General features: G+C 38.6%; 1 protein-coding gene across 1 annotated transcript; it reads left to right on the top strand.

The window, feature by feature from the left end:
- The first annotated feature begins 1024 nt into the window (after positions 1 to 1024).
- LOC105388608 (translation elongation factor 2) lies at positions 1025 to 27988 on the top strand. Its single transcript, XM_038106348.2, has 15 exons — positions 1025 to 1181; positions 1548 to 1762; positions 2217 to 2410; positions 2765 to 2962; positions 3816 to 3951; positions 9996 to 10218; positions 10580 to 10726; positions 19074 to 19235; positions 19758 to 19922; positions 20232 to 20423; positions 20735 to 20914; positions 25547 to 25836; positions 26085 to 26187; positions 26877 to 27134; positions 27739 to 27988. Exons 1-15 carry the CDS (start codon positions 1179 to 1181, stop codon positions 27805 to 27807), a joined length of 2535 nt encoding a protein of 844 aa, XP_037962276.1. The 5' UTR covers positions 1025 to 1178; the 3' UTR covers positions 27808 to 27988.

Here is a 27988-nt window from a genome sequence, read left to right as displayed (position 1 = left end):
TTATGTTTTTTTTGGCACATTATTTACTAGGGTCAGTTTCTATGTAGGTAAGACGTAAACTTCTATTTTTTGTGACACCCCTAATGTCTCCCTAACAGTGCTAGCACCCACGTTGCGTGTAAATCTACCCCACTCGCTGACCCTACGCCCTTGGCCCTTTTCCGCGTAATTTTGCAGGCCAACCATCAGCCGACATAACGGCCTGCAATTTCCTGATTTGTGGTGTAATAATATAAAGGGTTGTTGTGATCTTTCTATCATTAATGTAGCATTAGGTTAGTTGAGTAATGGTTATGAAATAGGATAGCTTTTGTGCGTTATGAATTCTTCAAGAATAACGATAAAATATATTTGGAGGATGTATATTGCATAGTAGGTTATGTTTATATCTTGAGCTAAACAACTATCGGGTAAGGTAAAAACACTGAATTAATTTATTTTTAACATAAATAGGTATTTATATTTTATACAGTTGAAACTATCCCAATAAAATAGAAGACTGTATCGGTATAAACAAGCAATCTCTTCCATGCAACCTTACCATAAATATTATTTTCATATTGATTGTTATGCCATCTATTAACGAGTAGATGCACTATATAAATACAAAATAGTGCTGCCATCTATGATTGAGTAGCGGACCCACATCAATAATATTTTTATAATTATTGCCAGAAATAAAAAAATTACATGTGTATGTAAAGTGCGTACACACCGGGCCAACGAACGCCCAACGAACGCCAACGGTTATCCCAACGATGGATATTAATATACATATTACAGGGCAGATTGCAGAAACGAAGGCCAACGAAAAACGTTCGTTGGCGTTCGTTGGGCCGGTCTGTACGCGGCTTAAGTACAATAATCAAAAGTATATTAATGTTTTATATAATATTATATTTCAACATTTACAAACCCTCGCTCTGTTTACCAAATACACCAAATCTCCGCCCTATGAAAACTACACATCAATGAAACTGTGAAATATAAAAAACGCTGTGGTATAAAGTCAGCCTAGCGGAAGTGTATTCTCTGGCAACATTTTTTTGTTTATGGTACAGATTCGACTGACGTTTGAACGGTGCATCCGGTCGAGGACGGGTCCTTTTTCAAAGCGTACGCCATTGCTGGCGTATCGTAGTTTATTTTATTGAGCGGAAAATCAAAAACCATCCAATATGGTGAGTATAAATCCGTAAAATAATGAACACAAAAGTGTTGCGGATCATCTGTGCTACAGTTTTACGGATATATTTCATGTATTTGGCTTTTTGAAGTGTTTAAAAAACTCGCGTATTCTCATCCCCGTCGGTCTTTGTAATCGGATGACGTATCCTCAGGACTTGTGCTATGGTGAAATAGAAAGTGTTTGTGCAAAGCCGGGGAGTGCCGGGAAGACCGACCGGGGCTTCAAATGATCAAAACAGCTAAATATCCGCGATTATTTACCATGAAACGTGCGTGTGACAAGTGTACCATCTGTGTGTTATGTTCTCGGAAGTCTCGCAGTGAAACGATGTTGACGTGGTCTTTGCTTGTGTCTGCAGGTGAATTTCACCGTGGACGAGATCCGTGGGATGATGGACAAGAAGAAGAACATCAGGAACATGTCCGTCATCGCCCACGTCGACCACGGCAAGTCGACTCTGACGGACTCCCTGGTGTCCAAGGCCGGTATCATCGCCGGCGCCCGCGCGGGGGAGACTCGCTTCACCGACACGCGCAAGGACGAGCAGGACCGCTGCATCACCATCAAGTCCACGTGAGTACCTTGCCATTGAAAATACCACGGGTCAACAACCTTTGTTGGACCGGTTTTTTGCTTCCTGTAAGTCCCACATGGACCCCCACTGTACCTGTAAAATTTGAATTTTTGAATGAAATGTTACTCGAATTTTGTCATGATCACAGTGGTCGTAAACGCAAGTTTCCGTGAAAGTTCGTAGTCGGTTTTCATAATTATCTGATAATCAGCTGATAAGTGTATTTCACTGAAAAAGTAAGCTATTGCACCATAATTTGGCTGTGGTGCAATGATGATTGTTTGTTTACTTACTTACATAAGTAGCATTTTACATGATGAATGTTCTTAACCATACAAAAACTGAGAATCATTGACGATTTTTCAGAACGGCCATCTGATAAACATAACCTTGTAATTTCCACTTCTTTATGAAAAAACCAACTCGCAATTAAACTGACAATGACACTTTCAGTGCCATCTCCATGTACTTCGAGCTCGAAGAGAAGGATTTGGTATTCATCACCAACGCTGACCAGCGTGAGAAGACCGAGAAGGGTTTCTTGATTAACTTGATTGACTCACCTGGGCACGTTGACTTCTCCTCTGAGGTGACCGCCGCTCTCCGTGTCACTGACGGAGCCCTGGTTGTGGTGGACTGTGTCTCTGGTAAGTTATCATGTTTAGCTGAAGTTTACACAATAGAATATTGTTATACTTGGGCTCTTATGGCTGTTCACCCTTTTGGAGAAAAAGCAGAATGGAGTTGTACAATCTAATGCATCTCAAAGAAAACAAACCCACAAACTTACAACATAGAAACACTAGGTGTATAGCAGAATAAGTTTGCCAATATTTCCATTGCCTATTAAATCACCAATCTAATAAAATGATGAATGTTCTTAACCATACCAAAACTGAGAATCATTGACGATCTTGCAGAACGGCCATCTGATTACCTTCTACAACCTCATTCTCCATAATTTCCATCATAACAAGTATGACCGTACCATATCTGTGCAGGTGTGTGCGTGCAGACCGAGACTGTGCTGCGTCAGGCCATCGCCGAGCGCATCAAGCCCATCCTGTTCATGAACAAGATGGACCGCGCTCTGCTGGAGCTGCAGCTGGAGTCTGAGGAGCTGTACCAGACCTTCCAGCGTATTGTTGAGAACGTCAACGTCATCATCGCCACCTACTCCGATGACTCTGGCCCCATGGGTAAGAATCAATTTCTATCATCAGTCTTCTGATGTTAAAATTAACAAAAGAGTCATCATTTGTTTGTAAAATATGTGCTTTCTTGCCATGAGGCAGATAAATAGCTCAAGCTTGATAGTCTTCTAATAAATCTCCTTATACAGAATATTTTGTAAAGTATGTAGAATTAATTGTTACATAACCTAAAATATTTAAAAGAAACATGCTTTCCTTGAAAGAAAGATAAGGGCCAAATTGACTGCAAAACACAATAAAATTATCAGAAAGTAAAACATGTTTACCACACGTGATGATCGCGCGAGTAAATAGATATCAAGTGTACATTCACAAGGTCAAAATGTTACTTGACAACTGCAGATTACTTACATTGTATAATAATGAAGAAATTATAAAATATTATGAACCAATAAGTAGTTGGGTGTGTTTGGCTGATGATGTGGAATCATGATATATTCATGGATTATGAGCTTGAGATGAGTTTAATAAATTATATCTATGAGGTTAGGTTACTATCATAGTCCCAAGTGTTGCCGGCAACTCGTCGAGAGAGTTGCTGGGTGTCAACGAGGACTTTACAGCATCATCTTTCCGGAATTGGTTGTCAACTTCCCTAGTTGGTGACCCCATAAATGGAAGATACATTTTCCTAAGCAGTCAATGTCCCTGATACGGAGGGAGTTCACTAGCCTTACCAACATACCATGAGGAAAAAACCATGGACACAAATAGCCTGGTTGGAAATGTAGGTTTTTAATTTAATGCACATTGGCTTAAAGTTCCTTTCTGTAATTATTATCTCTTACATAAATCCAGTGATCCAGACTCCTTGTATTGACCAGCTGTTGGTTCGCAGGTGAGGTCCGCGTGGACCCCAGCAAGGGTTCCGTCGGTTTCGGTTCCGGTCTGCACGGCTGGGCGTTCACCCTCAAGCAGTTCTCCGAGATGTACGCCGACAAGTTCAAGATTGACCTGGTCAAGCTCATGAACAGGTAATGTGGACTCTTGTTTTACCACAAAAATTTAACACTGTTAAAAACGAAATTTTACACATTAGGCGTTTGACAGCCCTGAACATCTAAATTTTTGTGGGAATTGTTATTTATATCATGCCCTGTTACCTATCTCTGTATGCTTACTTTATGTACCTATCTTTTTATCAAGCATCACGGCTAAAATCATGAATCGCAATGTGGCAAAGTCAAACCATGGTAGTTGATATTTTCTGTAAACTTCTGTGCAGAGTACAGATGAATGTTTTTACAGCTGATGTTTGCTATTCCAATATCACGTCCCTCGAGCTATAATCCTCCAAAATTTAAACTCAATAGAAACTATTTCTGATGATGCCAAAAATTAGTCGTGAAATAGTCATAAATAGTCGTGTTTTCCAAAAAAATAGTCGTATCATACTTTCGGAGTTAGAGCTATACTTTATGGAGGATTATAGCTGGAGGTCTCCAGCTATAATCCTCCAGCCTCTGCAGAACAAACGGTAAGGCCTATCGACTTGGTTAAGGTCTCAAAAAATAGTCGTGAAATAGTCGTAATGACATGCCAAATTTCAGAAATAGTCGTCCAAAGATAGCAGAGATATAAAAGTACTTTGCTGCAGCCCTGGTGGAGGATTATAGCTGGAGGTTTTGAAAATATCGAATATCTTTGGAACTACTATGACTATCGGTTTGAATTATGTCTCAAAAAATAGTCGTGAAATAGTCGCTTCTATTTATTATAATTTTAAGCTTGATAAAAGCTGTTAAATAATGATATCGAATTCTTCATACAAATCAAAGTGGACGAGAATGCCAAAGCGAGCCAGTACACAAAAATAATAGCACCGTAGCATTGAAGTACTCATGTCGAATTTATCTATAAATCATTTATTTCGTCATACTTTGCATCAATAGTATCTAAACTAATCTTTGGTATGACATTTTATTGCTTTTGCCTTTACCTTACTGTGTACAGAGAAAACGTATGCCTATACACGCACACATTTATCTCTGTTATCTTGACAAACGATAGCGATGACGACTACGGCGATGTAGTACCTAGGTCAGTTATTGTCATCCCTTACTATCCCGTAATCAGACAAATATTGCTATCCTTGTCTCCTTTCTAACCGGCATGCATCGCACGCATAGAACGCGTGAGCGAACGTTTCACCGGTTGCATCTTGACAAGCAATAGCAAAGCGGTATTTATTACGTCCCTTACTATCCCGGGATCACACAAATAGTGCTGTTCTTGTTTTTTTATTAGCGTTGATGTGGCCGCCACCTCCGCCGGTGAAATTGGGATTAGTTTTATTGAAGACGCAGTACAGGGTAGCACTCAAGCGATAAGAATAAAATACGGTGTTTGAAATATTAATAACAATCACAGGCCGAAAGTACTTTTATTTATACTTAAGTTATTCATTAAACAATCTTTAGGTAGATTAGGTTTCATACAATTATCTCAGTATTATTTGACTATTAGCTATAAACATATTTAGATTAATTTAAAATAATCACAGTTGGTTTATTGCTAAGTAATAATATAATATTGACGTAGTTCAATAAAAAAAACATGGTATGAACTTAAATATGTAGTTATTTCACTATTTAAAAATAATTATTTTCTAGACCTATATCATAAAAAGCTTAAGTTAAAGTAATCACAGATTGTTCATTAGTAGGTTTAGGTAAGTATAATCACGGTTATTGTCATAATGAAATATAACTCATTTAATTACCATCACAGACCGAAAGTACTTTTATTTATACTTAAGTTATTCATTCCTTCATTCATCTTTAGGTAGTTTAGGATTTAATTATTTTTATTCTCCATAGTAAAAAGTCACGTGACCAACTAAGTTTCTATGAAAAATGATATATTTTTTTCTAAATTCTGATTTCAGTTTCAGGCTTAGATATACCATGCTGCACATGTAGCATTCGGCTTAGTATACCCTTTTTGCAACACCTTGTATAATGGTTTTAATAAATATACCTAAATAACTTCGTAGGTGATAATAGGGTATCTATAATGCCCAGATAACTGAATCCTGTAGGTGTAGAACTTGCAAAAATTATGAACAGCCACTGTAGCTTGCGACGTTTGAAGAACACACGTAAGCTGCGCTAAAAAAAAAATAAGGCAAATTAACGTCTTATTAATAAAAATATTTGTTTTTAGGGTTCCGTAGCCAAAATGGCAAAAACGGAACCCTTATAGTTTCGTCATGTCCGTCTGTCCGTCTGTCACAGCCGATTTACTCGGAAACTATAAGTACTACAGTGATGTAATTTGATGGGAATATGTGTTGTATGAACCGCTACAAAAATATGACACTAAGGGTGAATTCGTCCAAACATCACGTTACACGAGAATAACTATACCGGAATTAAAATTATACGCGAGTAAATATCTAGGATAAGTACATTTGCATTCTACCAAGTTATACCATGATTAAATTGAATGAACGAGGAACGAAACTGTAATGCAACTAAAATAAAAATAGCTGCGTTTCAAAGCATGCAATAGAAATGACATGCCAACTTAGTTTGAATGGATTATAAAAGTATGAAATTGTTTATGTTTTAATATTTTATTCGCTGTTGTTATTCTGAGACTTTGCCTTTTAACGTACTTTTGTTTATGTTTTGACAGATGTGTTTATATGTCATTATGACGGTTTTCTAATCAGCTGATGTGCTGCCGCCATTACAAAATTACTCTCGGATAAGCTCGTTACACGGTCAATTTTGGCGGTATAACATTTTATTCTTGGGATAAGCTAGTTATCTTGGTCTCAGGTTTGGTAGAATGCAAAATCTGCTTACTCGCGAGTAACTGGTACTTTACTCGTGAGTAAATAGTTACTCGACGTTGGCCGAATCCGCCCTAAATAGTAAAAAAAAGAATTGGGGGTGGGGCCCCCCATACATGTAACTGAGGGATGAAATTTTTTTTTTCGATGTACATACCCGTGTGGGGTATCAATGGAAAGGTCTTTTAAAATGATATAAAGTTTTCTAAAAAACATTTTTCTTAAAGTGAACGGTTTTTGAGATATCAGCTCTCAAAGTCGTAAAAAGTATGTCCCCCCCCCTCTATTTTTATAACTACGGGGTATAAAATTCTAAAAAAAATAGAGGTGATGCATGCTAATTAACTCTTTCAACGATTTTTGGTTTGATCAAAGTATCTCTTATAGTTTTTGAGATAGGTTGATTTAACTGTAATATTATATTTGCTGCTACGGAACCCTTTGTGCGCGAGCCCGACTCGCACTTGGCCGGTTTTTTTAAATATTATATACATATATATATGATATACGAGTAGGTAGATACGAGTAGTAATAACGTTATTTCACCTAGACTATTTGTTTGGTAATTTATTGTCATTTGGAGACCACAGCAAACAGTGGAGTAAAATTTCTTATCAGTAACTTATTGCAACAATAACTTGAAACTGCGAACTTTTGTGCGAAAAGGGTAGAGTAGAAATACTGTTCATTAGTGTATTCGCTTTTTTCAATATATATGTCCCATAACCGACCTCTATTGTTTTTGAGCGAAAGAGATAGCTGAGTAAACAATTTGGCTTTTGTCCAAAACCGGTTTGGTCGGACGTTGCGTTTGAAACTTGTATGAAATTTCACAGGGTGTGAATTAATTACATAGGTATTTAGTTCAGAAACACGTTTTTGTCGCTTGTAAATGATAGGTACAAATGAGTTTTGACAAGTAAATTGGCTGTTATAATTTTATCAACTTCAGCACCACAACACTGTATCCTAGCATAAGCACAATACCATATGAAAATAGGGATAAATTCTTACCTAGGATTTGTTATCTGGTAATCATGTATTCGGAGCCATTGCAGTTTTTTAGCGCATGACATCAATGCAGTCATGATAGATTATCGGCGCATTACATCGATAGGCTGTGTTTTCACCTGAAATAATAATGGGTAGGCTTATAGGTAGGTTACACATAATTTTTTTTTATACATATATTTATTTGCCTAGTTTCATTCAGAAATACAAACAATAACGCCTTTTTTTGCTATTGAGGGGTAAATATCCACATTTAACCAGGACTACCATATGTAGGTAATCGATGATACCCACATATTTTCGTATCTACTAAGATATGTACATGAATGCCTTGATTACATGTATGCACAATTTACTAGCTCATAGTGTAAAATTGCTAATTGAATAACAATCCCCATACATATTAAGCATAGATATTAAAAAATAATTTGGCTACGATACTTCAATAAAAAATCATGTTAATAAATAAGCTGAGCATAACAAAATGGGATGGCTTGTTTTGATATTGAGTATTAAAAAGGATACTTACTTGCAAATATTCAAACATAGCACTCACTAAACACTCTTATCTGCATCAACTAATATCTTTTAGAATATAACATCTTGAATATTCATTTGCATATAGAGCACTCACAATATTTTAACAACCAACAATAACACCGATCGTGACCATAGTTTGCACTAAACTGTAAACAAATTATCAAACAAAACATGCAAAATACTAACCCCAACTTCACCGGTGGCGGCGCGCGGCGGCGGTCACATAAGGGACGTAATAAATACCGGTTTGCTATAGCTTGTCAAGATGTTACCGGTGACGCAGTCGCTCACGCGTTCTATGCGTGCGACGCATGCCGGTTAGAAAGGAGACAAGGATAGCAATATTTGTCTGATCACGGGATAGTAAGGGATGACAATAACTGACCTAAATACTACATCGCCGTAGTCGTCATCGTCGCTATCGTTTGTCAAGATAACAGAGATAAATGTGTGCGTGTATTGGCATACGTTTTCTCTGTACACAGTAAGGTAAATGCGAAGAGCAAAAGCAATAAAATGTCAAACCAAAGATTCGTTTAGATACTATTGATGCAAAGTATGACGAAATAAATGATTTATAGATAAATTCGACATGAGTAATTCAATGCTATTGCTTTTATTTTTGTATTCAGTGCTATTATTTTTGTGTACTGGCTCGCTTTGGCATTCTCGTCCACTTTGATTTGTATGAAGAATTTGATATCATTATTTAACAGCTTGTTTCAAGCTTAAAATTATAATAAATAGAAGCGACTATTTCACGACTATTTTTTGAGACGTAATTCAAACCGATAGTCATAGTAGTTCCAAAGATATTCGATATTTTCAAAACCTCCAGCTATAATCCTCCACCAGGGCTGCAGCAAAGTACCTTTATATCTCAGCTATCTTTGGACGACTATTTCTGAAAATTGGCATGTCATTACGACTATTTCACGACTATTTTTTGAGACCTTAACCAAGTCGATAGGCCTTACCGTTTGTTCTGCAGAGGCTGGAGGATTATAGCTGGAGACCTCCAGCTATAATCCTCCATAAAGTATAGCTCTAACTCCGAAAGTATGATACGACTATTTTTTTGGAAAACACGACTATTTATGACTATTTCACGACTAATTTTTGGCATCATCAGAAATAGTTTCTATTGAGTTTAAATTTTGGAGGATTATAGCTGGAGGCACGTCCAATATCAACAATATAATTAAATAGTATTGTTAAACAGTGTTGAATTGTACTTATTCACACAAATGACCCAATGTTAAAAATAAATAGTGGCATACTTTCATTACAATTTAATTTACTCGATTAACAATTATGAAATGAAGTAATAGTAATGATATTCGTCCCGTTGATACTGAGTGCCGCGAAAAATGCGGTATTACAGCGGCAGTAAGGACGAACATTGCCGCTCAGGATAGATAATCGTGGACGGTCTCTGTGGACTATTCACAACAAATTCTGCGCTACAAGACCACAATAAATAACACGTGGTGTAAATTCAAGATGGCGGCGGTACGCCTGTTTAGAATCACTATATAAATACTCTCTAGCTATGCTACTACTTCCTATTCTTGCAACCTTTTTGATAATGGTATACAAGAATAGGTACACCTCAACTTACCAACCAACTTTCACCCAAAAACCTAACACCAAAATTTACCAACCCAGGCTGTGGGGAGAGAACTTCTTCAACGCCAAGACCAAGAAGTGGTCCAAGCAGAAGGAGGACGACAACAAACGTTCCTTCTGCATGTACGTGCTGGACCCCATCTACAAGGTGTTCGACGCCATCATGAACTTCAAGAAGGAGGAGACCGAGTCTCTGCTGAAGAAGATCGGAGTCACCATCAAGCACGAGGACGCTGACAAGGACGGCAAGGCCCTGCTTAAGGTAAATGCTTGTTTCTGAGTATACAAGATGGTACTTTGTATATTTGCAAAATTGGTTCCCAAGAGTTTCCTTCAACCGTGAGAAATGCCATTTCCAAAACACACTCTCTCTCTTAGCCTTCCAAATTGCCATTTCCAAAACACAGTAAACTTTTTTCAGGTGATTCAGATCTTATTAGCATACAAGTACATCAATTTATCATTGATATATCAATCCTAAAAACTTATTTTGTATTTTGAGAAGTGGTTTTGGGAAGCTATTAATAAACGATTCAATTTTTCTGGCCAATTCCACAATCGGCCTACATCCGAAATATTCCAGCATCTACCTCAACATACTAACTCGTCATTTCCCCCGCCAGGTTGTCATGCGTACCTGGCTGCCGGCCGGAGAGGCTCTCCTGCAGATGATTGCCATCCACCTGCCGTCCCCCGTGGTCGCGCAGAAGTACCGTATGGAGATGCTGTACGAGGGACCCCACGACGACGAGGCCGCTCTCGGTATCAAGGTATGTATTTGTGTTCTACTGCATATTCTGTCCCCGCTGCACGGACGGGTCCACTGTCGAGGTAGATAAACGTTTCAATGTGATTTGCGATAAATACGGTGCTATGCATGATGAAACGCGCAGTTTATCGACGTCGATAATGGACCCGTGCCGCGTGGCCAGGTCTCATAAGCTTCATTGTATATTGATTAGTGATGTTTTTTAATATTAGCAAGACACTTTAGATTTGAATAATGAGAGGTTCCGGAAATCAAAGTCTTGATTTAAATCAAATAACTTAACTTTATTTCCATTCAGTCATTCCAGACACTGTATTACAACATTACGAGTCCAAGGCTCGATAACGACCAGGGGGGGCTCAGTGCCTTAATGGCTGAACTTTTAATAGAAGGTAGTGCCATCTCTTTATATTACTCTTATTACCAAAAAAGATGTAAGATGGCGTTATGAACAAGACCATAGAACAATAACAAGACACATAGATAAGTAGTATTTGAATGTCAACATTGTCATGATCTATGGCTATTATGAAGAAATTGCGTGTCAGTGTCAGTTCAGTTGTCTTACAATGTCTCGCAAATAACATTTTTGTAATAAAAGCCTATACTCTCGGTATATCGTTATTTATAAATTTTATATACCTACCTACAAATAAAAATAAACATGGTGTGTCAAGAAAAAGCATCTTTATCCGCAAAAAGTGTTTTTATGAAATTCTTGTGACCTGACAGATTCCATATGGATCCAGGTTCCATGTGGTTCCACGGGAACCGAGCTGAAATGGCGGCACTGGCAAAGAGCGATCGACATCTTCATATCCGCTGAAGATTAAAATACTATGTGTACCAAACTGATAAATGTCGTCAATGATTTGCCTCGCGAGGATAAATGATGCACTATTGGACGAAATGACTTTATCACCACAAGTGACAAGATTTGCTTGTTTGTTTGTTTATTGTTCATTTATTTATAATATTTCTTAATAAATTATTATTATGCTTCTCTTGGGAAACATAAACTAGCAAAACATGAATTGGTTTTCATGGTGAAAGGAATAAAAAAGGAATACACACACCTACTCGCATATTATTTTACAAGTGACATGGACAAAACTGAACTGAAACATTGTTATATGTGAGGTAATAAATAATTATATCATTATTTTTTTTTTATTTATTGTTGCATGTAGGTAGGTACATAAATAGATTGAACTTACATTTAGCTAATAAATGTAATCACTGTTGTGTGGTGTAACTACGTTAAGGCAAATATTATGTCTTATATCTTTATAGATTGGAGTTAATAGCCGGATCCCCACCAGACGATCCAATGGGATCCGATCGCGCGATCCAAGGAATCTTACATACTAAACTTCTTGGATCGGGCGATCGGATCGCATTGGATCGTTTGGTGGAGATCCGGCTATTAACTTGTGATAACAATATCTATATATACAGGGTGTCCCAACAGGGCACCCTGTATGTATGTACAATGAGGCTGAGAAATATAAAGAGATGGCGCTGCTCAGTATGACGTATAGAGTATGACAAAAAACTCCTTGAGATGGCACTCTTTGCACAATTGTTTATTTTTTCTCTATGATAACGACTGACAACAAGTCTGCAAAATGTCTGCCTTTTATAGAGAGAGACCAGTTCATTGAGTTGTCAAATGTAGTATTTTTAACTTCACTACTAGCGCCATCTGCGTTTAAACCACAAAATTATTCATTTGACGACTCAGTTGGTAAACTGTGTTTACAAATTGACTAAAACCTAACAGTCGGCCATTCTACAATAACGAGTCCTCTCGTTAATTAAAACTAATTATAAACAAAGGTTTGAAAATTAATTGACCATCTTATGAACTATTTACATAAGAATTATAACAATTAAACACTTTTTTCAGATCCGTTCGGCCATCTTAATGATGAAATTGTTCCATCAATTTCAGTATCTTATAAATCAGTTCTCAAATCATTGGCATCATCGCCTCTATCAACAATTAATTTTTACACATTCCAATTTGTCAAAAGACTCCATAGTGTAAAAAATAATCATACTTATCTATATTTTTCATTATCAATGTCTTAACACACAAAGCGCTCCATTTCCTGGCTTACCAGCCTCCTTGCGCACCATGTCGTAAAATCTAGTATACTCCCATTTGTCGTAAGACTCCATTGTATACTGATTTACTTCATGATCATAATAACAATACACAGTTAAGTTCAAACAAAGCGCTCCATTTCTTGGCTAACCAGCCTCCTTGCGCACCATGTCGTAAAATCTAGTATACTCCCATTTGTCATAAGACTCCATTGTATACAGATTCACTTCATGATCATAATAAAAACACATAAGTTCACTACAGTAATAATAACAATTCATACATAACATAATCAATATGTGATAAGACCATCAATAAATACACCATCAATAACACACCTAACTAAAACATTAAATTTTCCTCAAAAAAAATATACACAACTTACATAATAAATTTATACAAATAAACTGAACTGATTTAATCATTAATCGGCTGATTCATTATCATCATCTACACTTTCGATTTCATTATCATCATCTCTACTTTCCACTTCATTATTATTTACAGAACACTCATTATCCCTACTTTCCATTTCATCATTGTCCGCTGAGCTATCCCTATCAGAATCCATTAAATATTCTTGAGTAAATGCTAGCCAGGGGTGTATTTTATCTACTGAAATTATACCCTCATACCTCTTGTTTTGTTTTCGTGTCAGAGGGGTATCCTCGACGACATATCTATCATTTAATAGTACTTTTACAATCCTGTATGGGCCTTGTAATTTTGGAAGCAATTTTTTTGATTTTCCATTATTACTAGAGATATCTCTCTCAATCCGTACTAAGTCACCAACCTTGAATTCTCTAGCAGCCTTCCTACTCTTGTCAAATCTATGCTTTTGTTTCTCCTGTTCCTCGCAAACTTTAGAACTTACTTCGTTTCTGATCGCTTCTAATGATTGATTAGCACCGTCCTGATTTTTATCTAATAAAGACGCAACTATTCCATCTCCTTTTGTTCGAAGCCTCAATCCAAAAAGTACCTCTGCTGGGCTTTTACCTATCCCTTTGTTGAGAGTTGTGTTTAACCCCAGTTGAATTTCTTCTAAATGTTTGTCCCATTCATTTTCTTTGCAATTATGATTCTTGACCGCTAGAGAGGCCAATATGGTTCGATTGTATCGCTCCACTTGGCCATTAGCTCTGGGTGTCGCAACTGCATTTAGCACATGCCGTATACCTAATTTTTGTATAAATTCCTTGAAACTTCTACTTGTAAAAGAAGTACCTCTATCACTAATCAGTCTAGAAGGTATTCCAAATAAGCTGATATATTGATTTAAAACTTTGATCGTTGACTTTGTTTTGGTGTTTTTGACCGCATAAAGGTTTATGTATTTAGTATAGGCATCAATTAAGACGAGAAGATACGTATTTTTAGATTTACTCTTGACAAATGGTCCCAAGTGATCGATATGAATCGTGTGAAATGGTTCGTCGATTTTTGGGATTGGATGAAGTAATCCTTGTCTTTTACCTGCAGGAGTTTTGTAATAGGCGCACTCTAGACATGATTGTACGTATTTCTTGACAAACTTGTTCATTCCGGCAAACCAATAGAGTGACTTCAATTTGTCTAACGTCTTCTCTACTCCGAAATGGCCAAGTTCATCATGATTTTTTTTTAGCAGCTGCCATCTAACCCCCTTTGGAACCACCCATTTTAGTTGACTATCGACTACCCTATAAACTTTCCCATTTTTGACTCTATAATTTTGATGTATATCTACCACTTTTGGGGTATCTGGATCCTCCAAGACACGTTTAATGTGCGAGATATCATCATCGACACTTTGCATAGTAGACAGCCAATCCTCAGTTTCCACAACTAACACATCGAATACCGGCTCAGATTCATCAATCATTGGGATAGCGTTTCTGCTTAAAGCATCTACATGACACATTCTATTTCCCGGACGATACTCGATAGTGCAGTCATACTCCTGCAACTGTAACCACCATCTGCCAACACGTGGTATGATATCTCTTTTAGATAGAGTAGTTCTGATTGCATTGCAGTCGGTGACAATAACAAATTTTATTCCTAGAACATAGACGCGAAAACGATTAAGTGACGCGATCACTGCTAGAGTTTCTAACTCAAATGAATGGTATTTCTGTTCTTCCGGGGTCGTTTGTCTGCTATAGTAAGCAACGGCTCGTTGTCTACCTGAGTCATCTTCTTGTAATAAAATACCAGCGATGCCGTTTTTACACGCATCTGTATGGACTTGGGTTTTAGCTTTTGGGTCATATAACGCGAGCACTGGTCTTTTGACTAATTCGGCTTTTAACGTGGAAAATGCCTTATCCTGTTCCTCACCCCACACCCATTTAGTATCTTTCTTCAACAGCTTCGTCAAAGGATTGGCTATTATTGCGAAATCCTTGACGAATCTGCGGAAGAAACTCGCTAAGCCTATAAATTGTCGAACCTCATGTTGGTTACTAGGACGCTTGAAACTCTCTACAGCCTCTGTTTTCTTTTGACCTGGTCTTACTCCTTCCCTAGATATTTCAAAACCAAGGTAATCGATTTCCGTAGAGAAAAAAATGCATTTAGATAATTTGAGCGTAAGGCCTGCCTCTTTAATAAGTTTCAAAACTGTTTCTAAGCGTTCTAAACCTTCATCAATATCATTAGCTGGTATAATAATGTCATCCATAAACGCAAAAGCTTCATGATTTTTAGCGTCTTTTAACATTTTATTGACCGTCTTCTGAAAAACAGATGGTGCATTCGCTAAGCTAAATGGCATGCGCGTGAATTGGTACTGTCCATCTAGGGTCACAAAAGCAGTTTTATCTTGAGAAGATGGAGAAATTGCAATCTGATAATATCCAGACGCCATATCTAGGGTAATAAAATACTTATAACCCCCAAGTTGATCTATTTGATCTTCGATCCTAGGCATAGGATAGTGTTCTTTCACGGTTTTTGCATTCAGGGCCCTATAATCAATACACAACCGCTGATCCCCAGTTTTCTTTTGCACTAACAGAACAGGACTTGCGTAGGAGGAAGATGATTCTGTAATAATACCACTATCCAACATTTCTTGAATCATTTCTTTTACCTTGTGCCTTTCTGAGTAGGCCAACCTGTATGGTCGATAAACCACGGGAGTATTGTCTTTGAGGTTAATAGTCATTTCGCACAAGTTGGTTAGCCCCAGATCGGCTAGGCTGAAGGAAAAACAACTTTTATATTTATTTAACAAACCTTCTAGTCTCACTTTGTTGTTTAAATCTAAGTCTTTACCCGTTTTTATGCTATCAGTGAATACCTCACTACTCACGCATTCTAATCTATTTACATCGTAACTTTCATTTTCGCCTTCATAAATATGAGCTCTAGTTAATAACTGGCCTTCCTTGAACGTTACTGATTCTGAACCCAAATTAACAGCCATAACACATCCTTGTCCGTTATTTATCGCATAAAAACCTGGTAGAACATAATACTTTTTATTAGAACCGATCTTTCTCATTGACTCTTTCACATAAACCTTACAGTTAACGTCATTGTCAACCTTTACTGGTAAGGCCTCCATGGACTTAATTTCTAGGTCTGTCCCTATCAACAAGTTCAATTTACGCCCATTTAATGGTAACGGTTGTTTATGCACTATTAATTGCTCATCAGTCTTAATAATAACAATGCCAGCTTGTTCGGTAAATGTATGTCCCAACAAAACTGCATGTTTAAGTAAATCATCAGGTACAATAAGCACTTCGACTGAGGCAGTTACCCCCGGCACCTGTAATTCAACTATCGCCTTCCCTATTGGTTCTATGATTGAGTTACCAAAACCCTTTAACCCGGGTACTCCACTATTAGTATTTGGAATCACTCCCAATTCATTAAAATCTGTAGCTCTGATAAGCGTACACTGACTACCCAAGTCCACGTAGCATGTCTTGGGTAGGCCATTGACCATTAAGGGAAGAATGTATTTTTCATCTAACTGGCCAGCTAATTTTACTTCGGATGTAGATTTTTCAGTTTCCTTTTGATAATTTTGACTCGCATTATTTTTGTTTAAACGCTTACAATTAATATTCTGATGCCCCAATCGCTTGCATATACTACACGTTAGTAACGGTTTTGTACATTTGAAACTTGGGTGCCCTATTTCATCACAATTAAAGCATTTCATTGTGGTTGATTTTGTGGCATGACTATGACTATCACCGGATGTATCAATACGTTTCTTAAAGAATGATGTTCGCCTATCCCTTGTATCCTCAGCCTTTATTGTTTTAAAATACGATAATAGTTCTTCAGGTTGTGAGTAGTTCGCTGCCTGAGCTCCTAACCGCATTCCTTTGTCATCTAACCCATAAATAATACAATCTATGGCCTTCTTTCCGCTTATATCACAACGATTTAGCAAGTTAGTTTTGTGGTAATAGTATTCTTCTAACGTTTCATTATTCCTAACTTTTCTGTCTAGCATTTCGTGCAAAAGTTGAGCATAGTTTTGTACAGTTGGAAAGGTTTTAGATAGTTTATCCTTCCATTCTGCCCATGTAAAATTCAAGGAAGGTAAGCCCTGGTACCAAATTTTAGCTACACCCATTAATTTTGGTAATGCGTAATGTAATAATTGAGTTTCTGACCAATTGTACAACAAAGAACATTCTTCAACTTTGGTCAGCCATGAATTAATGGTTTGCTCTTTATTTGAAGGGTCGAATTCTGGCACAGCATTTGTGTTCATAGAAAAATGATTTTGGGTCTGATTGGATGCCGCGGGCAATGATTTAATCAGCTCCATTACATCTTGTAAAGAAAAACTACCTATATTTTGATTGTTCTTATTCTGACTTACATGCACTGGCGAAACATTTGAAGTAGTAGAGGATGAAACACTTACAGTTTTGTGTCGTCTCCGCTTACTTTTTCGAGAACGGTCATCTCGAGGCTGATCCCGTCCTTTCGATGAGCTGCGCAGTCGTTTCGACGGCCTCCGCGATCGTCTCGACGTTCTACGGGACCGAGTCGACGCACTGCGTGATCGAGTCGACGCGCCACGTCGTCGTCGCCTCGAAGTGGACCTTCGGCGCAGTCTCCCGGCGCGTACCGAGCGCTCGCCGCTGGATGAAGTTGACCGCGACCGCGCTCGAGATGGTCGTGGACACTTCGCCCTTGACGGGCTCCTCCGGCGCCGCTTACGAAGCTCTCGCCTCGTCACGCTGCGACCACGCTGCTTGGCAGACGTTGCCGATAGCGACCGCATCTCACCAGCGGTGTTAGCACGATCCAGACTGATGCCAGTCTCATTTGTCGGCATATTCTCCATGATTACAATCACACACTACACAATTTCACTTGCACTTTACACTCAACACTTGTGGACGTGTGAATATTGAGAAATATTCATGATTTTTATTCCCAATTCTGAACTGAGAGGTTCCGGAAATCAAAGTCTTGATTTAAATCAAATAACTTAACTTTATTTCCATTCAGTCATTCCAGACACTGTATTACAACATTACGAGTCCAAGGCTCGATAACGACTGACAACAAGTCTGCAAAATGTCTGCCTTTTATAGAGAGAGACCAGTTCATTGAGTTGTCAAATGTAGTATTTTTAACTTCACTACTAGCGCCATCTGCGTTTAAACCACAAAATTATTCATTTGACGACTCAGTTGGTAAACTGTGTTTACAAATTGACTAAAAGCTAACAATAAGTTCATGTTTCGGAATCGAAATCTGATAGTCATCCAAAATTTATAAATGTCTCTTAATTATAGTAACGAATCTGACATAGGGGTTTCAATAACCATAGTCCCAAGTGTTGCCGGCAACTCGTCGAGAGAGTTGCTGGGTGTCAACGAGGACTTTACAGCATCATCTTTCCGGAATTGGTTGTCAACTTTCCTAGTTGGTGACCCCATAAATGGAAGATACATTCTTATTTCACTTTTAAATACCATTGGAACAACGTGCGCTTCACGTGGAGTTTTGGCACGCATCCAACCAAACAAAGCATAAAATTTCCTTATTACTGTTGAAGTCGGCAGTAGAGAGCTTGCCAAAATAATAAACAAGAAAATAAAGCAACTTTTCTGAACTTCCGCATCTATTTTCTACTATTTTATAATTATTACATTTCATAATATCAAGGCCATTGAAATGAAATAATTATCTGCACATAAACACCCGTAACTTAAGTTTTATAACAATATTCATGTACAATGAGTAAACCAGTACGTTTCCCCACTAGACCTGTGACCCCGAGGCGCCCCTCATGATGTACGTGAGCAAGATGGTGCCCACCACCGACAAGGGTCGTTTCTACGCGTTCGGACGAGTGTTCTCCGGCAAGGTCGCTACCGGACAGAAGGCCCGCATCATGGGACCCAACTTCACCCCCGGCAAGAAGGAGGTATGTGATATTTACTAACCTTTTTCTCAGACTGACCAACGAAAGTCACTAAAGCTAGGTCTGCTGCCACGTGTTTTCATATCAGCAAACAGGACTACTTTGTTTGCCAAACGAATATGGGTGTGGCAGTTTACCTGAGACGATTAGATATAACCTTTTTTCATAGAGAACAGACACTGTGGACCCAACTTTAGAACTACACTAATTACATGATTACTCAGGAAATTACTTTCTTAGATAGATAACAATGTATTGTACAAGAATTCATTAATTTTGAATTTATAACTCGTCCCGTTGATACTGAGTGCCGTGAAAAATGCGGTATTACAGCGGCAGTAAGGACGAAAATTACCGCTCAGGTACAGATTGGTGGATGGTCTCTGTAGACTATTCACAACAAATTCTGGGCTACAACACTATTGTCAGTAAAAAGCAAAGTGTACATCCAACATCTTAAAATCAGAATATAAATTTTCTTAAGTAATGGTACTTTTTCACTAACAATATTTGTTTCTTGTTCAGGATCTGTACGAGAAGACCATCCAGCGTACCATCCTCATGATGGGACGTTACGTGGAGGCCATCGAGGATGTGCCCTGCGGTAACATCTGTGGTCTGGTCGGAGTGGACCAGTTCCTGGTCAAGACCGGAACCATCACCACCTTCAAGGATGCCCACAACATGAAGGTAAGGAGCTTTTTCTCTACATGTAGAGGAAGGAATAATAAAATGAATTTTCTACGATAATAGTGTTAAAAAGACATGGCCAGCAATAACAAATTACAGTAAAATATAATTTTAAGATAATAAAATTCTGATGTGATGGAAATCAAACAGTTATTTACATAGGCATGTGCTCACGACTGTAATCCCGGATGGGGTAGTCAGGGGTGACTCGCATGTCCCCACATATTATTATTATCGTTGTAGGTCGTGAGCCGTATCGCCGTTTTTAAAGCCAATTCCATGTCATATCTTGCTCTGTTCCTTCCTTAGGTCATGAAGTTCTCCGTGTCGCCCGTCGTGCGTGTGGCCGTGGAGCCCAAGAACCCCGCCGACCTGCCCAAGCTGGTGGAGGGTCTGAAGCGTCTGGCCAAGTCCGACCCCATGGTGCAGTGCATCAACGAGGAGTCTGGCGAGCACATCATCGCTGGTGCCGGAGAGCTGCATCTTGAGATCTGTCTGAAGGTTAGTGAGGATTAATGTTCGAAATAAAGAAAAAATATTTATTTACGCACAGAAACATTATTTACATAAAGAAAATAAATACATAATAAAAGTTTAAAAAGCAATAAAAAATGATCAAATAGGTATTTATATGTCTCATATATGGGCATTAGCACTTTGTTAGATAATTATATTGATCAGCTATGTAGTTGCTAAATTCTTGGGAAATCTGTCTCTACCTATTTAGTGAAGTTATGTTAGGAACTGATTCCAACTAGATTTAAAACTTGATCCTTACAGAATGCCATGTGTCTTACCAATATTCTTCTCAGGACTTGGAGGAGGACCACGCGTGCATCCCCATCAAGAAGTCCGATCCCGTGGTGTCGTACCGCGAGACCGTGGCCGAGGAGTCGGACCAGATGTGTCTGTCCAAGTCGCCCAACAAGCACAACCGTCTGTTCATGAAGGCGCAGCCCATGCCCGACGGTCTGGCTGAGGACATCGATGACGTGAGTATAATGTTTAATGACACAGGGCTCCCGCAAAATAAACACGATACGACGTCGTGTTGTCAGTTCCCACTCGCAGGTGCTCAATGTAGAGAATGACACGACGCGAAGTCGTATAGTGTTTATGTGTAGGAACCCTTAAGGCTGTCACTAAAGCTGGAAGAAAATCAGAATCTGTCAAATCTAGTGAGGGGGGGTTGAGGTATGCGGGGCGTTCTACGGACAATGACATGAAATTTTAACATAGTACTCGAAAACATAAAAGTGAAGACATGCCACTTTGTTAAAAATATACTAGGTAAGTAATATTGTTTTGTGATACGAAAATATTTATTTTTATTTGAAAGTATTTTTAATATTTAATAATTAATTATATATATATATAAAGTCGTACCCGTGCCGATATTTATACAGGTTGTTGCAAAAAGGGTTTAATACTATGCCGAAACCTACGTGTGCAGCATGTTATTGATGTTATTTCTAAGCCAGGAAATGAAATCAGAATGTAAAAAAATCGCGAAAATATTATCAGAGTTTAATAGTTCAGGGTGTTGTATTAAACTCTGCCCCCGTGTAATAAAAAAAGTATAGTTAGCCGAAAGGGCGTTACTCAGGCGTCACTCTGAAAAACTTTTATCCTACGTAATTTTTTATATTCATGAAAAAAACGCTTCTTCATATAATTTTTTTTTGGTCACGTGACCTTTTAGTTAGACGACCTGTTTTTTTTTTGGTGTTTCAAAAGCAGAACAGTAGTTTGCAGAACTCTGCATATACAGGGTGTCACAAAAGGTTACGTAGCTGGCAAAGGGATATGGGGAGGTCACCAGAAAAATAATAACATGTAAGTACCCCCGCAAGGGAGTACATTAGTACAAGGCGAGAGTGTGTATTTTTTTTTAAGTACTTATGTGTATTTGGGATATGATAGAAATAATATTTTTGTTTCTTAAAAACCAAAAAATTTACACCTTGCTGCGCTCTTTTGCTCACTGTAAGTACACCTACAAATATTGCTGTATTAAAAAAAACGGTTTTGTTATAACGATTATAAAAAAAAAGTTATTTTCATGTCAAGGAGTCATTTACCTAATTACGATTTCACTCAACAGCAGGTGAACTGAAAAAATAAGTTCTAGTTCTATCATCACTTTAGATCGCAAACATTGTAACTCCACTTTTCTCGGCGAAAAGTACTCTTTGGTGTCAATAGAAACGTTTTTTGAATTCACATGTTTTCCTCTTTATTCGAAAAAAAAAACTGTATTCCGCATTTTACCATTTGTTTTCCTCTAAACCCCAAACCGTGATTTTTTAAACAAGAAAACTTAGTAATTATACCCTTTATTCTCATATACAACGTGCGATGTAGGCGAACGTGAACGAAAACTATGCAATAAGCCTTTGTTTTTATTACTACTTTAGTAAATTACAATAACATACTCAACAATGTTAATTTTTTTTTGCAATGTTATGTTGTTAAATTAAGATCTAATATTTTATTAACATGAAGTTACTTTCAACTTTTTTTTGCATCTATGCGTCGAATCACAGCATGACGGCTGCTGCAGCTTCCTGCTGTCCTGTCCTCCAACCAATCCCACCAGTACTGCAGGTTGCGTCGAATACAAGCCATTCTCTTCGACTTGACAAGACAGGTGCTCCCGGAAGGATCATAGATCGCACGGAACCCGTACCGTATAGAGGCAACGGACTCCTTTGCAACAGCCCCCCAGATTCGGAAGTAGCCCATGCACTGCATGGCGAGCACAGCTGCAGCAATTTTTTCGTAATGAATCATTGGGATGTCATCCCCGAGCTAGGCTCTCAGCCTACCTCACGACCTGTGTGACATTAGAAAAATGCACTGTGCTAACGCCGTTTGCGAGCTTGATTTGCAGGACCGCGTTGTATGCCAAGTTCCACAGCAGAGGGTTCCAAGACCTACCGCTGTGGAACTCCGCAACTGAACTTCTTCAGTGAAAACAAACCCTCTCTTTTCGCATCCTTAATGTACTTGTTAGACACGTATGACCTCTGTCAATTTTCTGCAGATAAGAAGACAAGTGATGGTATACAAGAGCCGCCCTAAAGGTTCGCCCTCTAGGGGATTGAGTTGAACGCGGTTACTATTTTAAGCAAACAGCCAGCGCAACAACTCGCCCGTGGTTCTTATCCTGCTCCGACAGTGAACGAACGCAAAGTATTGTACCCACTATTCGAATCCGCATTTCGGATGCCAAACTGACTGTCCGAAAGGTCGAAACCGTACCACCACAGAGTGTATGACTCGTTCGAAGAGCTTATCAGGCTCTTACAGCAATCAGATGTGTCGGTACACTGAAAGATAATCTACAGGCCTGCTTTATTTATTTAGGAGCACTAATGGCCTCCTTTCAGTCATTGAGTCACTGGCACTCAGGCTGCGGTTGAACAGGAAGATAGACTGTCTAAACAAATCATTTTTAGGCTAGTTAAAAAAAACTTTAGGTGGGTAGTATGCCAACTAGAACTACAAATAAAACAGTATTTTTGTCTCCTCTAAAATTTGGTCACGAGGAGTTACGATGATTACGATCTAAGGTGACGCTGACGATATTTTATACAAGGTATTGAAAAAAGGGTATAAAGCTTAGCCAAAAGTGGATTTAGGTGCCATTCTGATCCACTTTTCTTCTACAATTTTGAAAATTCACGTAACAAAACCTTTTACATAGAAACTTATTCGATCACGTGACTTTTTACTATAGAGACCGAATTTATTTTTCGAGAATTTCCAAAACTTGGAGAACAAAAGTTGTTCAGAATAACCCCTGAGTCAAACCCTTTCGGCACAGTATACCCTTTTTGCAACATCCTGTATAGGTAATATCAGGTTTATAAAAGACCTGGGCCTGTAGAGTGAGACTCGGCATGGGGAGTCATAATTTATAGATCTTTTAGGTTGCAGTGGCGAATGGGCACTGGTAGCCCTGCCCTTTTCTATAACTATAACTATAGGTAATTTTATGGCAATTTAAAAATGGTATAACATTTATCTATTTGAAAAAATCATTAAAAATATACATTACCTATCACCCTAATTTAAAAAAAAAATTCAGCCCTTACTTTAAACTTATAACACCCCTCTATTTCCTTCAGGGGTTAAAAAACCTGTGTATTTAATATTTTCTTATGAGTTTTTTTTTTAAAACTAGGCTCTTACATAGTTGTACATAATATTATGCGGTATTTTATTCCACTTGTAACGCATAAAATTCATAGCTACAGTAAACATTTCATTTTTTTCATGGCGAGATACAGTCGCACTTAACCGCTTTTTTTGCAAAGCTTGTTAAATAGATTTAAAAAATTATGTAAATTTTAGATCTTAAATTTTTAAAAATACTTACTTATTTTTAACAACCTGTAGTGTACAGACTACCACATCTTAAAATATATATATTTTTAATTAACTACGGTTTTTGGTTTCAAATAAAACAAATTATGAACTTACTTTTCAACACCCTGTATATTGTGTAGCTTACCTACCATACACAACCGTTAAAATAAAATAAATTACCCCTCAGAATATAAACAGGCTCGCGCTTTGGCATACTGCATTGACCGTATAGTTCTTATTCGGAGAATCTAATAAGTGTCATTATGTGCAATGTTTACCTTTATCTATGCATCTGTAACTCTATAGTAAAAAATGTAAACAAATCGAAAAGGCGAAATGTTTTCTAAGAATTTTCGGCTTTTCTGCATCTAAAATGATTAGAAAATTAACTTTCCATAGCAAATGCATATGTATAATAATACTTGTAGTCATAATTTGTTGATTTAATCAGTTTTTGTGAAATATTTGATAAAAAATAAAATGGCGTGGGTATCGCTCCTAACAGGCCGCCACCAGGGCGACGACTGAAGAAATCTGAAATCTGTCACGGTGTCATCATTTTTAAACCGGAATTTATTAGTTTTTTGCAAAAAAAGTTGACTTCTGGTCCATTAAATCCAACTCTTTAAGGTAACTTTGTTAAGAATTTAATTACCTACACATACATATAAGATTCCATGAAAATGGGCCCTCTGATTTCGAGGGTTTTTTCATAATAAGTCAAAAAATGGCAAAAGACATGGTGTGTTTGCAATTTTTTTTAACATACTTATTATAATCCTGCACCAATTTCTAAGCAACTAACATGTTCAGTATACCCTCTGCTACAATATATATTTTTATCAATGTGATAGAAGCTACCGTTTTTCCAATCTAATCAAGTATATCAAGCCGACTTTAGCATTTTAGCTTTAGGGATCCCCTTAAGAATAGTTTGTTATAGTAAATACGATACTAAATGAAACGAGTTAGTTATTATTAGTGGTTTACCTTCCCGCACGCTACGCGCCGCTCTGTAGCGCGCTCGGCGGTCGCGACTGCCGAGTGCGCCGCGACAGTGCCGGCTGTGCTCAGGAAGCAGAGCGAGCCTCGACCGCGTCCAAACGCTGCATAGGACCTCTATCCTTATGTCCCGAGATTGCTAGCTACGGCGCGGACGATACAAACCTTTATTTTATGCGATATGTTTACGTTAAAACCTCTTTGGTAGAACTTAAATGGAACTAATAAGTTTATTTCCCACGCAACAGGGCAAAGTGAACCCCCGTGACGACTTCAAGACCCGTGCGCGTTACCTGACTGAGAAGTACGAGTACGACGTGACCGAGGCGCGTAAGATCTGGTGCTTCGGTCCCGACGGCACCGGACCCAACCTGATGGTGGACTGCTCCAAGGGAGTGCAGTACCTCAACGAGATCAAGGACTCCGTGGTCGCTGGGTTCCAGTGGGCCTCCAAGGAGGGAGTCATGGCCGAGGAGAACTTGAGATCCGTGCGCTTCAACATCTACGATGTGACCCTGCACACTGACGCCATCCACAGGTTTGTTGTCAAGGATGATTGATATTTTTTACATGCTGGAAACGCGGATATGTATGAGGGTGAGGAACCATTAGTGCGTTGTTGCGATACAAAGACACGGTCTTACAAATATTCGGAAATCTACGCATCGGGGCGAAGCCACTAGCGCATTAATGGGGGTTAACCCAGTCATTAAATTTTTTACTCACTTGTTTGATTTGTCTTCGTCAAATTGGATCATCCATATTTAACTTGTGCTTGTGTTACAGAGGAGGCGGTCAAATCATTCCGACGACGAGGAGATGTCTGTACGCGTGTCTGCTGACCGCGCAGCCGCGTCTCATGGAGCCCGTGTACCTGTGCGAGATTCAGGTATGTTACTAATGCAGCTAGAAGTTGTCTAGAAGAGAAAATAACTAGAATATTAGGGTGCCTTTCCACCAGCTTCGCTGCGATGACGTGAAATAAATCCGTTACTACAATGCTATGCTATGTAAACTAAGGAATTATTAGTGGATATCAAAAGCTTCCATAGCTTAGCATGACTGGTGGAAAAGCACTCTTACATTTGGAGATTATGCCTGAGCCAATTCAGTTATGCAATTTATTTAAATCCTAGTAGATAGATAGACCCTATATTTACTATTATATCCCCTTGGTATGATTAGATCCAGCATGCATATTCCTTTAAATTGCACCTGTAAATAAATGTGTAGAAACAAGCATTGTTGATGTAGAAACCCAGCATGTGTATCCACGGTTATCCTGAGCGAGACAGCATGATTTTTGTAGTTCCGCCTTTCCGAACCGTGGTAGAGCGATAGTTCTTTGTTTTGGCATTGTGACCCCCATGTTCTCTGCTAGAATAGCGGCACTAACAACCCTTTTACAAAATTTTAATACCCTATGAATTGGATTACATATCCGTTATATTTAATGCCAGTACAGACATGACTGTCTGTATGTTTCATTAGAATATAAACTTCAGAAATAGATATTTTTGTACAGCATAATCCTGTAAAAATAATTTTACCAACAACATTTTCACTCACCATCACCAGTGCCCTGAGGTAGCCGTGGGTGGTATCTACGGAGTGCTGAACAGGCGTCGTGGCCACGTGTTCGAGGAGTCCCAAGTCGCGGGAACCCCCATGTTCGTCGTCAAGGCTTACCTGCCTGTGAACGAGTCGTTCGGCTTCACCGCTGACCTGCGCTCCAACACCGGAGGCCAGGCCTTCCCGCAGTGCGTGTTCGACCACTGGCAGGTGCTGCCCGGAGACCCGTGCGACCCCGACACCAAGCCCTACAAGATTGTGCAGGTCAGTTGGTTTTTGTGTTGTGTTTTATGGGAAATGTGTACCCCGGAATTCATAGGATGGATGTTCTGATACTGGTTTGACTTTCGAATTCAGTCTAACACAAAGAATCGTATTTTCAGTATAAGCCACTTTGCAAACTGACACTTCGTTATATGAATTGAGAGGTGGAATGTAATAGAATCGTTAGTTGGTTATTGAATTTGATATTACTTAACATGATGTTATTATTTCATGCATGACACAAAGCAGAGTGTTTACAAATAAGGAACATGGTTTCCGCTAAACTATCTTGTGCATTGTATTGTCTGTTACCAAGTGATTATTTCACTTGGTAACGGACATGACATGAGTTACCTTCCCGCACGTCACGCGCCGCTCTGTAGCGCGCTCGGCGGTCGCGACTGCCGAGTGCGCCGCGACAGTGCCGGCTGTGCTCAGGAAGCAGAGCGAGCCTCGACCGCGTCCAAACGCTGCATAGGACCTCTATCCTTATGTCCCGGGATTGCTAGCTACGGCGTGGACGATACATTTATTATTATACTCATCGTTTCGATATTTAGTAGACTCTGACAGGAAATATTAAAAATGTATGTGTCTATTTCAGGAAACGAGGAAGAGGAAAGGACTCAAGGAGGGTCTGCCAGACCTACAACAATACCTGGACAAGTTGTAAACAGCTAGCTAATGCAATCCATGTGTAATATAATGTAACAATACAGGAACACGCGAGCCCGCCTCTCACAGAACACCTTGTTTTTTATTGATTTAATGTTTAATTAAAACGCAGAATGTTTTAATTTACGTTTAGGAGCCGCAAGTGCTATAACTTCTATAATAAAAATATTGCTGGCCGA

The sequence above is a fragment of the Plutella xylostella genome, chromosome 19, assembly GCF_932276165.1.
Source record: "Plutella xylostella chromosome 19, ilPluXylo3.1, whole genome shotgun sequence".
Classification (NCBI taxonomy): domain Eukaryota; kingdom Metazoa; phylum Arthropoda; class Insecta; order Lepidoptera; family Plutellidae; genus Plutella; species Plutella xylostella.
The sequence above is the reverse complement of the archived record's forward strand: the minus strand, read 5'-3'. Positions and strand labels throughout refer to the sequence as shown.